The following is a 13029-nucleotide window of genomic DNA, read 5'->3' as shown; positions in this document are numbered from 1 at the left end:
TTGCTGAGAAAAGAAAACTTCAACTTTCAACACTTCTGTGCTTATATATATTGGTATACGTTATTTTCCCACAGAATGAAAACCCATGTCAGAAAAAGCAAGACTCATGCATCAGACCTAGACCCAACAAAGATGAAGCTTCTTCTTTTCTGATATTCTCAAAGTTATGAGTATTTTCTCTTATTTTCTCACCTTATTTTCTCGGACCCCAAACAAAAAATCAAAGGCCACAGAACTTGATGATGAAGAAATCGAGGAAAAAAAAGAATATGTTACAACTTGTAGGGAGATTTCATTTGTGAAAAAGCAAAATAAGTTTTGCAGAGTGAGTTTTAAGAGAGAAATAATAGCGGGAGGGAATAAAAACACAAGACAGAGAGAGAGTCCACGCGTGTGAAGAGTCCAAGTCAAGCCCAGTGAACCTCCAAGAAACTGATCGAGGATGGTAAAAACTATTTTCCATGATTTTACTATTTTATATATTGTCTGGGCTACATGGCTAGGGCCCACTTACCACCATGCCTTTTATATATCTTTCGGGGTCATCAGTTTACTACGTGTTTTGAACACATTGCAAGCGTTTATTGGACGTTGATGATATTGAGGCTAAAGTGTAATTACGTAAGAAAAATCTCTCATAACTTATTGGGACTTCAAATACCTCTAGTTAATTGTCCTAACCCACATAAAACGATTCTCATCTGATCCTTTTCTTAGGGATCCCGCAATCGTATCCGTTTATCGTACATTATACGGTTAGAAATTATTTAAAATTTAAAATTTAAAATTCAAATATAAATAGTACCTAAAGAAAACTGACCGCATAATGTACGATGAACGGACACGATTGCTGGAACCTAAGATCCCTGAGAAAAGCATCCGGCGAGGATCCCTTTCCCTAACCCACGTCCGTTTACTTCTATCATGTTAATTATTACGTTTTACAATACTATACCAGCAATTGTATGCATGTGCTTATTAAAGTTTTGAAAATAAATTTTACAAAAAGAAATGGCCCTTCAAGCTTTTTGGTGACGATCTTGAAACGATTTTTTCGTCGTTGTCATATATTTAGCAACTATTTATGGATAATTGTTTTGTCATTCAAAGTTTATTTTATTTGGGAGAAAGACTTGAAAGACAAAATGAGGACAACTGATATGGATACTTGGTTGTGAAGCTTTGAAAAAAATAGTAAAATTATTTTGCGTTTAATTTACTATACTGTTCATAATTTTTATTTTGACTATTTTGTTTAGTTTCGTTAATAGGGTTAATTTAATATTTTCAACTTTTTTTGTTAACAATTTTTTTTTATTAATAGATAATTTAGGGCATGTTTGGTATCTTAATTAAAAAAATTCATTTTCAAAAATATTTCTTAAGAACATTTTTTTATAAGACCTAAAATCTTGTTTGGTATGATATTCAAAATAGGAAGAGATCAAATAAAAAGAGAATATGAGTGAGAGAGATGAGTAAAAAAAAATTTAAAACCGACTTTTTGTGTTTTTCCCACAAGTAGACTAGTTTTTCAAGTTGGTTTTGAGTCCACTTTTAACAGTCTGACGAAATGAGGATTATTGACTTGAGACTCAAATTATATTTTTGAGTTAAAAAATTTGTGTTTAAGTTGAATACCAAACATACTGTAGATATTCGAGATGATTCTAAGGAAGAAGATTTAATTTTGAGTAAATATACTACCCTAATCAATTTCACGTGTGTATGATCTTTGGCAGTTGACGACAAAAACGACTCGTCTTTCGTTTAAAGGGAGGGACCCCAGAACCAAACCTTCTCAATTATTTCACCTTACATACTTCTTTGACGGGTAATACTAAATTTATAGATAAAAATTACAAATTAAATGATGTGTCATTAACATGAATGAGCATGTTTATCAACGTTTAAATAATAATCTAATCATTAACTTTCATGTCATTTAATTTACAAAATTTTGTTTACAAATTTAATCTCCATGGCATTACCCAAACCGAAAAACATCCTCAACCCCATCAACATAATCCCATACCAAAATCACTCCTCTTAATTGCGTTTTGCACCTCTTTTTCTTTGAAACTTGTTGCTTTTCTGGATTTTTGTTTTTCCAACCATACTTATTATCACACGATGTATAATTTGGAGTTCACTATCTCGACTAAACTATCTTGCCTGTTAGGGGAGCTTAATTGAGAAAGTGTTGCCAAAACAAGTTGAAAGCAGTTAGTTCGATTGGTTTACATACAATGCACCGCACGTCGTCTACAACTTTACTTTTGATCTCCTCGATTCGTCATGAAATTTGCTGAATGAGAAGACAACGTTCGTATATTGTTAAATACCACCACAAATGGTATATCCGATCATCATAAAATGATCAAAATTGAAGGATGAAGAGATAATCGATGACTTGAGAAAATTGAAGGATTAGAAACTTGTGACATAATCTAATGTACTTGTAAGATTAACATTGTAATCCCACCAACCATTGACCCAATAAAACAGGGAAAAGGGAGCCTTCGTTTGGATACGAAAATAGTACGTAGCATGAATCCAAATTAATAGTTGAAGACTTTGTTTAGCACGTCATACGTAGAAAGAGTTCATTGCTTTTTTATTTGAAAATGTCTTCTTTGTGCACTTGCTTTAACTAATAGTCAAATAAGTGAAATTAGGACTAGGAGGCTTGTATTAATCTCAGTTGGATTTAGAATAGAAGAAATTGTACCCATGGTTACTCAATTTTAATTTAATTAAAGTAACGGTCATTCAACTAAAAATTCATGATCATTTGTCCCTTAAATTTTTCGAACGTGCAGCTATGGTCCTTTTTGTCAACTCCGTTTGAACTTCTGTCAAAATGAGTCACGTGTCACACATGTGAGGCTGAATCAATGGGTAAATATAGAAAACAAAATCAGAAAAATTGTAGCGATGGTCCCTCAACTTTAACCTAATTGGAGAAATAGTCCCTTAACTTTAACCCAATTGGAGCATTGATCCCTCAACTTTAACCCAATTGTAGCAATGATCCTTCCAACATGACTCATTTTGAAGGAATTCTGACTGAGTTGACGAAAAAGATCATAGTCGTTTTGATGAGTTAGAGACCAAACGGTTATGAATTTTTAGTTGAGTGACCATTACTCCAATTAGGTTAAAGTTGAGGAATCATTGCTACAGTCTTCTTTTTAGAATATGGTATTATCGAAATTTGGATGAACCAAGGGGCATGGAAAAATAGGTCTAAATTAAGCTAGTCGGAGTTCGAGTATCTACATTTGGCAAAAAAAAGTTATGAATTCGAATAAAATTTTCTCAAAAGTAATAAAAAATTACATATCGTATTTTTCAGTCTTCGGAGTCGCAGGGCGGAAGTTAGGCAAATTTGCACCAATTATGCAGTGATCATTTAAATATAAAAATATAAACAAAAGAAGATTCTAATCTTGTAAATTGAAAGTACACCTAAGTGCGCACCCAAGTTTTTGCCTAGAGCCCTCCTCAAGTTGGAAACATCCTTCCGTAATTTAGACTAGATTAGAATATTATTCGAAATTAAATCCCGTATCCGGAATGTAAAAAGCCATGCACAAAGGCTGAATATAATTTGCTCAAATAATATAATTTGCTCAAATATGTGGCAATTTATTTGCTGCAATTAACATGACAAGGAATGGAATTGTTCAACTTTCCTTGGGATCTTATTAAGCTCCCATGACAGAAAAATAGCAAGATATACAGAACTACGGAAAAGGCAGATGATTATGACTAAAAATGGCGATAATCATGCCGGTTTACCCAAATTACAGTACTGAACGTTCTCGGATAATTAAGTTTTTCGGGGAAAAGAAAATTACAACGCTAGACTAGCTAGTGATATAACAAATTTCCTATCTGTATGCTAATACAGATCAAACTAGCTAACCGGAAATATTCTGTTCAGTCCTTCCCTAACAATTTAAAGCGAAAAGGGCGACTTTCCTCAACTTTCTCTAGGGTTTCTCCTCATCTGACTGAGAGCATGGCGGTCCGGGTACAGAATCAACAAAGAACTCCTCCACTGATGCAAGGTAAAGCTGTAAAAACTATATATAAAATAAAATAAAAAGTAGAATAACTGATGCAACTCCAATTACCTATATCCTCTGGCTCTGGAGAGTCGAGTAAGATTTCGGAATCAGACGGTAGAAATGGGGAACCGGGATAGTTCCCTAAGGCTCCTAAATCTGTACAGAAAATCAAGGCAATGAAATAACTAAACCGTTAGATATAAGCATTATGCAAAAGCAGCTTCATTTCGGTATTCATGCTTGGATCCGACATGTTACTTTACGTGCCTACACATGTAAGACTGAAATGGTGTAAGCCTTTCAAACAGCTTTAAATGTACCAAAATATTTGCTGCAACAAAACCTGCAGTTTCATGTTTACTCAGAAAACCCTTGCGTAATTTAAAAGCTAGTAGAAAAAGGAATGTTAAAAATTATGTTCCGATGACTACAGAATGTTATGTTCCTGTTATACTCTCGGAGAAAGATATGAAATGCTTGTATCAGATATTGGGACTTCGAATATGCATGCTTCTGCTATATTTTGGAGATAACTCTAGCGTGTCTAGATGGAAATTGCAACTAACAATAGACACAGTTCTACCAATGTATCAAAATTTTATACAGAGATCTCTACAATAGCAGAAAATCATACTCTATGCTAGGTACTTCAAATGCTTTATGGCCGAAAAAAGTATTAACACTTAATGACCGCCATAAGTGATCCAAATAACCTTCAATTTCAAAAATATAATGTAAATCTGCCAATTGCTCAACACTACAAATTACCTCCCAAGTTTGACAAATCTGCTGTAAGATCTGATAAACTGAAATTCCACTGAATTTGGTCCAGCGATCTCAGAGAATCCCGAGAATTTCCAGCTCCACCATCAGGTGCAAGTTGCAATCCAACAGAACTTGCCACATCAGATGTAAACTGTGTATCAAGTGCTGTGTCTACTCCAATTCCAGATATTTCTGAAGCAGAGAATGGGAAGTGACCACTCGATGCAACTGATGTAGGACTTACAGGCATCTCCGATATGGATGACATGGCACTGTTTGGTGGAATGACAGGAACCACATCAGCACCACTGCAGTCCATCATAATACTTCAAAAAGAATAGATAAACAAAAAATAGCGGCCATTAGAAAAACTTTTATCTACCGAAACAGGATACAGGTGCATGAGACAAGACAATGTCATCCAATACACTTGTTCCATAAGGAAAAGAAACTGTTTGAACCAATGTAATTCCTAAAAGAATGGGAAGGGGGGGGGGGGGTATCAGAGGAACAAAAAGCGTCTCTAAGGTTTAGGTAACAAATTATTTGTCATATTAAATGAGTAATCAAAGAGAAAAATTTCTCACTCATTCCCAGAATTCATCCGCATGGGATGAAAGTTGCTTGGTGCAGGTACTCCATTAACTACATGACAGTTGGATATTGCACATCCCATGGAATCGACATGGGGCTGACCTGCTGCTGGCATTGGAGGTTGCTGAAGGACGGGGTATCCCATAGGTAAGTTGTTAACTGCACTGCAAACAAGTGGCAATGAATACTAAAGACTATCACATAAAAATATCTTACCACAGATTGCCACAAACTGACAGGCATATATAGATACTTATACCCCATATAACTTACAGAATAACATTGAAACTTTAAAAGTAACGAGAGTTCATCCAGAGTTCTTAAAAATGGAAGCATAGCTCTGTTAGCATTGAGGAACCAAATTATGATCCCTATGCATCCACCAAAAGAGATGGACATAAAGTAGAGCTAACAGAATCAATTCATGCGTTTAACTTAATCCCACCATGTTGCTGCAAGCTGAAAACTTACCAGGCATAGGATGGATCCCATTTTGTATAGGGGCCAAAGGAACCTTCGGAGGCATGGGATTATATTTCGACAGATGATAGTGATGTTCCAGTAAATGATTGAAAAGGAGGATTTGTTTTTTCAATTTTAGCCTTATGTAATAGGCCCTGAAAAAGTCAGCATTTTCTTCTTCCAACTTCTGCCATACTGTATCAACAAATCAAAATAAAGAAAGTTAGCATCTTCTCCCAACTCATGATCACAACTAAAAAGATAAACATGTAGCTTATCGGGGTTACATATTTAATCCATTGATCCCTCAATATAAGAGAAGAGACGATTATGTATAGCAGTAGCAAAATATCTAGTTATAAATCATAATATGTACAATTCCCCTTCATGGAGTCATGGATCCCTATGCCCAAACAAAGGCAGTAAGAGTTAAAAATTGAAACAAACAATAGATACCGAAAACAACTATATCAGGATTCTCATTTTAGAAATAAACAAATTTACAATATAAATACTGAAGTAAATGTAATGGCAGTAACGACAGTACAAATACTTAAAATAGGTTTCGAGTTGCCTACCCAAAGTTGTAAATCCAGGATCTATCCTTGCCCGAGTCAAGAGCGTTTTAACTACCTCATCTCTATTCATATATAATTGTAAACACCGCTCTATTAGATTCTGGACCTAAAACATTCATTTAACAGAATGTATCATAGCACAGATGAGAAACAGATTAGTCAAGCTACTCCACAAACATTATTCAGAAAAGGAAACAAAGTAAGACGTACGGAACATAATAGAAAATGTAGAAAAGGAAAGAAAAGATTGCCAAAAAAAAGTAATATATCCTCACAAGTTCAATATCTTGGCGTGATACTTTCTTGTTATCATTGCCTGAAGTGGATGCTGAAGCTGAATCTGTTGCAGGAGCCTCATTACTTTGGTTTTTCACTTGGTCACCTTGTGAATCATGTAAAACTTGAGTTGATGATTGATTTTCTTGCGTGCTCTGTGAATCCGAAAATAGGACTTTCTCGTTAGTCGAAAGAGAGATGTGCAAACAACCAGGTATGACACGCTAACAATGTGAAGAATTATGAAGTGGTACCTGTAAGTTCTTCATTTCATCTGAGTGCAGGTGGAACACATGTCTTCAGTATGGCTCTGGTATTCTCCAAGCTAAAGGTTGTCTTTGCTGATACCAATACTTTCACACTTATAAACAACACCAATAATTAAGGCTGTTTTCACCTGGAATGAAAGATGAATGACAAAAACCACAAGCTTATCGACTTAATACTAGACCAATAAGTAGTGAACATTTCAGGGTGAAAACACATAAATCCAACAACAAAATTTAATACATATTCCAGACTTAAGCATTTAGTTTATAAGTTTCTACGGGAATAAACGAGCAAAGATGGATTTTTTAAATTCGAAACACGCATTTAAAGTCTTCCTCCAACGACTCAGAGCAAAGCATTAACTAAAATTGGTAGTCCTTGTGTTGTGCTTTATCTACTTTGGTTCGGAAAATCCGCGAGTATGATCCTTCAAATACACAACAAGTGCATGTAACAAGTCATTTCTCAAGGTGCCTATATTCTACCATTATAAGGCACTTATTGTCCCGCTAAAAACATCGAAAACTAATATAGATATATTTCCAGTTCATACAAGTTCTTTCGAAATCTTTGGTGTTTTCACTTTTGAGCAACAAAAATCAAAAGCTTACATGGAATTTTCTGTTTTTGCCATACTCTTTAGATAGCAAAGAAATGCAGCTTTTTTTTTTTTCACCACAAAATGCCTAATCTTTAATATTTATGCAAGAATTTTACACCCTAAGTAACTGAAAAAACTCTACAGAAATCATAAATAATTGAAAATACAGAAATTATGTGCATCCTTCAAGATCTCAGGAAAACCAAGATTTTCAAAACCAATTAGTTTCAATCAGATCTCAGTCAAGTCCAAACCTTTTAGCCAATTTGCCACCTTTACATATTACATACAAGCTTAACCATTAAAATAAACCAATTTAATCATATAATTCAACTTAATAAACCATTAAAAAAATTAGAGACAGAAAGACATAGACAGAGAATAAAATAAATTCAAAAAGATTCAATAGAAAAAGGAAATAGAAAGTGAAGATCTAGCATAAAATAAACCATACTACCTTAAAATCCCAGTTACAAAATCTCCAAGAAAACAGAACCGACACACTTTATTTCGACAAATTAAGGGAACCCAGTTCCAGAATCTCCCAGAAAACAGCAAAGACACTTTATTTCGACGAATTAAGAAAACCCAGTCCCCTTTTCAAGCTGAAGAGTCAACAAACATCGAACAGATACCTCTCTCTCTCTCTCTCTCGAAAAAGCTTCAGCAAGTACAAAAAGAAACAGACTTGGAAGCTCAAATTACAGACTATGGCTTCTACGTGTCTGGTATTAGTTCGAGATTACTTCCATTATATTTAAATAATAAAAAAATAGAGGAGGAGGAAGAAGGAGTGGGGAGTTGAAAGGTTGCGGTAAGATAGCTATGGCATTATTGGAAGGTGTAGCATGAGAGAGACTATTGAAAAAAAACAAAAAGAAGGAGAAGAAGAAAAATCACACCAGATTTGAGATGATATTTGGGTTTTGGCTTTTATACTATCGGGCTTTCTATTTTCAAACTTATTTTTCCTCGAAATTTAGGCGAGAAAGTGAAATTTTCTTGAAATATAAATGTTTAAATGAATAAAATATAAATTATCAAGCTAAGTAAAATATTATTGGGAGACACTAGTAACTTTTTACTCGGAAAATCTCGTTTTACTTTATTTCCTTTGTGTATCATCTTGTGATCAGGAGAATGATGAAATACTTCTGTAAGTATTTTTGACCCTCGGAAAATATGGATAATCGTGGCTTACCACTAGTTATTTTCCTTTTTAAGAAAAGAAAAGCTGTCTAATTTCTTGATCATCCTTTAAAGATAAGTTATAGAGAAAATCAATTAAATAAGAAATTATTTACTAGTTTAATTAATGTTTTCAAAATTTTAGTTTTATGTGAGAAACATAATTTGTCTATTTATCAGACCATCTCTAAAGAAAATGTTAAATTATAAGAGTTAAATTCAATTGATGGTTGATGTGGCAATCTAATGTCTTATTTAAAATTTTGTACTTGTATAATCAAATTATCAAATGTTATTTTATTATTTAAATAGAGCTTTAAAGTTTTGTAATTATTGAAAAAAAGTTGATACAAAATTTTTATTGGTTGAAATTTTAGTAGAATAAGTGACCCATTATTAAAATGAATTAAAAAGAAATTTGACTCCAAAGTATAAGGCCTTCAAATCCGTTTGCAAATAACATTTCAGTTTGAGAGACTTTTGATATCAAATATACACAATAACATTCCACATATGATTTTGACATTTCATTTAAAGATGCTCTTAGGTTATCTAATGACTTCTAGTTTAGCAAATTCTTTTATATATATGATCTTTAAATGGTTAACCAAAAAGTAGACTGAGTCCGAACCATTGTGAAACATTTCTGAAGAAGAAGAATAACTGAAAATGTAAAACAAAGAAGGTTTCTTTATTTATTTAGGTGTTTATAGGCTTGGGCCACGGGCTCTTCACAATTGCACGGACTTTATTTTCTATTATTTACAACGATAAATTTGCAATATTGAGAGAAGAAAATAAATTAATATTAAAATTGTTATCAAGAAATTCAAGATGCGTCGTACTTATAAACAAAGAAAAATAACCAATAGGATCCTCTTTGGATTTCTTTGGTGAGGATCTTGAAGATTCGTGAATCGTATCTGTTTATTGTACATCGTGTGATTTTTGGTAGGTACTGTTTATGTTTAATTTTAAATAAAAATATTTAAAATGATTTCTAACCGCATGATATACAATGAACGGACACGATTCACAGATTTCCAAGATCCTCACAAAGAGAATCCGGATTCGAAAAATAACATTTGATCGTTGTACTAACTAACTATTTATCTATTATTTATTTTCCACAAAAAATATAAATATCTCTTTTATTTAGTTGTGTAAATAAAAAGAGTAAATGGAGCCACATAAATGGTAATGCGTCACTATTCACGACTCACGAGGCCTCTGTGGTGCAGGCACTTGTCATGGCTCACGAGAGCACCCTTTGTTTTCCCATATCTTCTTTTATTTACTAAAATTTAATTTTTCTTTCTTTGAAATTGAATTGAATTTTTTTTTTTTGTCAATATATTCTTTTTGTTATTTTGTTTCTCATTTAATTATGTAGTGCTCTTGGCTGCTTGTTTTTATTTATTTTTATTTTATTTTATTTTTTAATGTAATGGTGTTTATGAATGGAATTGACAAACCTTCTGGCAATGATATTTGGTTAAAATTGAGTGTGACAAAACTAAAATATTCAATGTGAGGCTTATTTACATTTTAATTTTTGTGTGTATGAAACGAGTGATGTGTGAGGAATAAAAATAATACATATACTTTGTATATATATTTATGGTAAGTAAACATATCATTGTGTAAGCTGAATATCGAGATGAACTATTAGTCAGCACCGTAGCATCATCGAGACTAGTGATATTGATCCATTGAAAATTTGGCACGTTTACAACTAAAACACATCTGCTCCTCCTATCCAACGTCTTATTGAATAAGTTGTACAACTACCCACACATGTTAACATTTCTCGAAAGTTACTGCATGTTAGAGTTTAGTGTTTAGTGTGTTTAGGGTATCTGCATGTTCACACATATAATTCCAGAGCGAGCATTTGTAGATGTGAAACTCAAGCTTGAATATCAAAGCAGATCCCAGAAACCCTAGTTCTAAACCTAGGTCCTAATCACTAGAATTCATACTTAATCAACTTTCAACCAAAAATCATTTCTAGTCCACGGTTCCTCGTTGTCATTCTTCTAATTCTATTCTCGTAATCAAATAACACGTAAAACTCATATACTCTTTCCTGAGAAAGAGGTATAAAAAAAGAGCTTCATTAATCAAACCTGAAATACAATGATCATATGCATGCATGCACAAAAGGTAACTAAAAAAATTTTGAATAAATTATACGAAAAAACTCCGGACAAGAAAAAAGGAAAAAGAGCCACACATGCCAAAGACATCAGATTAATAGTCAAATAATCAGATAAGTCTTAGCTAACTAATGAATCATCAACCATGGAGAGGACCTGAATCCAACCACACACAGAGACCCACTTTAAGGAGGAGGATTCTCTTCCATCTTAATCTCTCTCATCTTTTCTCCCCTCCTATTTGAACGGTTATGGTTTAGCCCATCTCAACATTTTATATTGATTTTTGTATAGAGATAATAAAATAAAAAATAATATGTGAGAGGAGGGAAAAGAAGGAGATAAAAATAGGAGGAAAGAGAATCCTACTCTCCCAAGCATTCCGATATAAGACCGATCAAGCAAACAACTTAATAGAAAATACATTCGAAAGAAACGAACAAAAGTAGAAAGACATCGTGGGAGTGTGGCCATGCATCATTTAAAACTGTATTCAAAAGGCAATGCATAATTTAAACTGTGTATTAATGAAATATTCTTTGTTAACTAAAAAAGATGAAAGATATATATATATTTTTTTTTATCACAACAAATAAGTTAAGGACAGTAACATAATTTTATAAAATAAAATTTTGCTGTTTTTTTTTTAAACCTCACTTATAAGTGATTTTATCATCTCTAATTTAAAAAGAAAAATAAAAAACAAACATCTCTCCCTTTCTCTCCATTCCCACGTTCTCCTACATTTTATTTGTGGGCATATACTAGTATCGAAAAAGAACAAAAAAATATGAGATTTGCGGTGTGGACTTGTGGACCGATCTCTATAAGAAAGAAAAAAGCGACCATCTTAATAATTAAAGAAGATATAAGGAAATGACAAGAGCGCTTGTAATAATGCATGCAAGCAAATCCAAGTTGTTGATTGTTGTTTGTTTCACTCATTTTTTTTCTGAATACACATGCGCTACACAGCATGGTGCATAATAATTATTTAATTAACATATTATATTTTTATTTTGGCCTAATAGGATAAATGATTCTCGTGGTCATAAGGTATTCGGAATATAGCTCATGTGGTAAAAAAATTCAGATTTAAACCCCTGTGGTCCAAGTCTATTAGGATTTATACCCGAAATTAGAACTTCTGTCATTCATCCATTAGTAGCTTGCAAGTGGGTCTCACGGATAAGACTAAGATGGTCGTTTCATCCTTTCCATTTCATGCCTTCCATTGTTGATCTCCTTTCAGAACAATAAAAACGATGACATGGTCATTCCATTTCATCCCTTTAAAAAAAAGTACAACAAAAATTCAAGGGATCAATATATATCAACACTTACACTTGGCACGATGCTTGCTTCTGGGTGGTTTTCTAGCACCAGACGGCAAAATTTCTGGATGAACCGAAATACTAATACCACTACCACTACCCCACTACCTTCTAGTTTAGTTGCATTGATCAAAACCCACATTCGTAATTAATATAGTATTAATACCAAGATGATGAAATTTAAAAATTAAGTAATCAAATTAACAAAAGTTAAGTTTTTGCTATAAATTTGCACATACCAGGAGGATGCATTTTGAAGCCGACGAGCAGCAAGTAAATAAAAAAAATAAAAAAAGGTTGCAAAGAGAAAAGCCTAGAACCAGAATTTGTTCCTGGCGATTCGACCGAGCCTTTTTCCTTTGCGAACAAGGCGAGTGTTGTGCTCACTTAGATACTTCAATAACGCTTTGATTATACCTCCCCTCATCTCCTCCGGCAACATCGATTAGCCGTCGTCGTCTATGGAACTGTTTTCATGGCGCGTTTGGAAATGATGAAATGGAATGACCGTTTCATCGTTCTGAAACGAGATCAATGGAAGGGATGAAATGGAAATGATGAAATGACCATCTTAGTCTTACTCATGAGACCCACCTGCAAGCTACTAACGGATGAATGATAGAAGTTCTAATTTCGGGCATAAATGCTAATAGGCTTTGACCACAGTGGTTTAAATCTGAATTTTTTTATCACATGGGCTATCTTCCGAATACCTTATGACCATTT

General features: G+C 33.4%; 1 protein-coding gene across 3 annotated transcripts; it reads right to left on the bottom strand.

The window, feature by feature from the left end:
• Positions 1 to 3627: 3627 nt before the first annotated feature.
• Positions 3628 to 8596, bottom strand: LOC103439334 (uncharacterized). 3 transcript variants are annotated; one of them, XM_008377884.4, is made up of 9 exons: positions 8080 to 8596; positions 7006 to 7148; positions 6751 to 6906; positions 6476 to 6581; positions 5907 to 6092; positions 5429 to 5594; positions 4845 to 5167; positions 4143 to 4232; positions 3628 to 4066 (listed from the first exon to the last, which is right to left on the bottom strand). In XM_008377884.4, exons 2-9 carry the CDS (start codon positions 7018 to 7020, stop codon positions 3999 to 4001), a joined length of 1110 nt encoding a protein of 369 aa, XP_008376106.3. In that variant the 5' UTR covers positions 7021 to 7148; positions 8080 to 8596; the 3' UTR covers positions 3628 to 3998. The 3 variants fall into 3 exon arrangements, with proteins under 3 accessions (XP_008376106.3, XP_070681345.1, XP_070681344.1); XM_070825244.1 differs by having other exon boundaries at positions 4845 to 5113; positions 8080 to 8559; XM_070825243.1 differs by having other exon boundaries at positions 4845 to 5149; positions 8080 to 8531.
• Between the last annotated feature and the right edge of the window lie 4433 nt (positions 8597 to 13029).

Source organism: Malus domestica, chromosome 07 (assembly GCF_042453785.1).
Source record: "Malus domestica chromosome 07, GDT2T_hap1".
Classification (NCBI taxonomy): Eukaryota; Viridiplantae; Streptophyta; class Magnoliopsida; order Rosales; family Rosaceae; genus Malus; species Malus domestica.
Note: the sequence above shows the minus strand (reverse complement) of the source record. Positions and strands in the feature narration are given on the sequence as shown.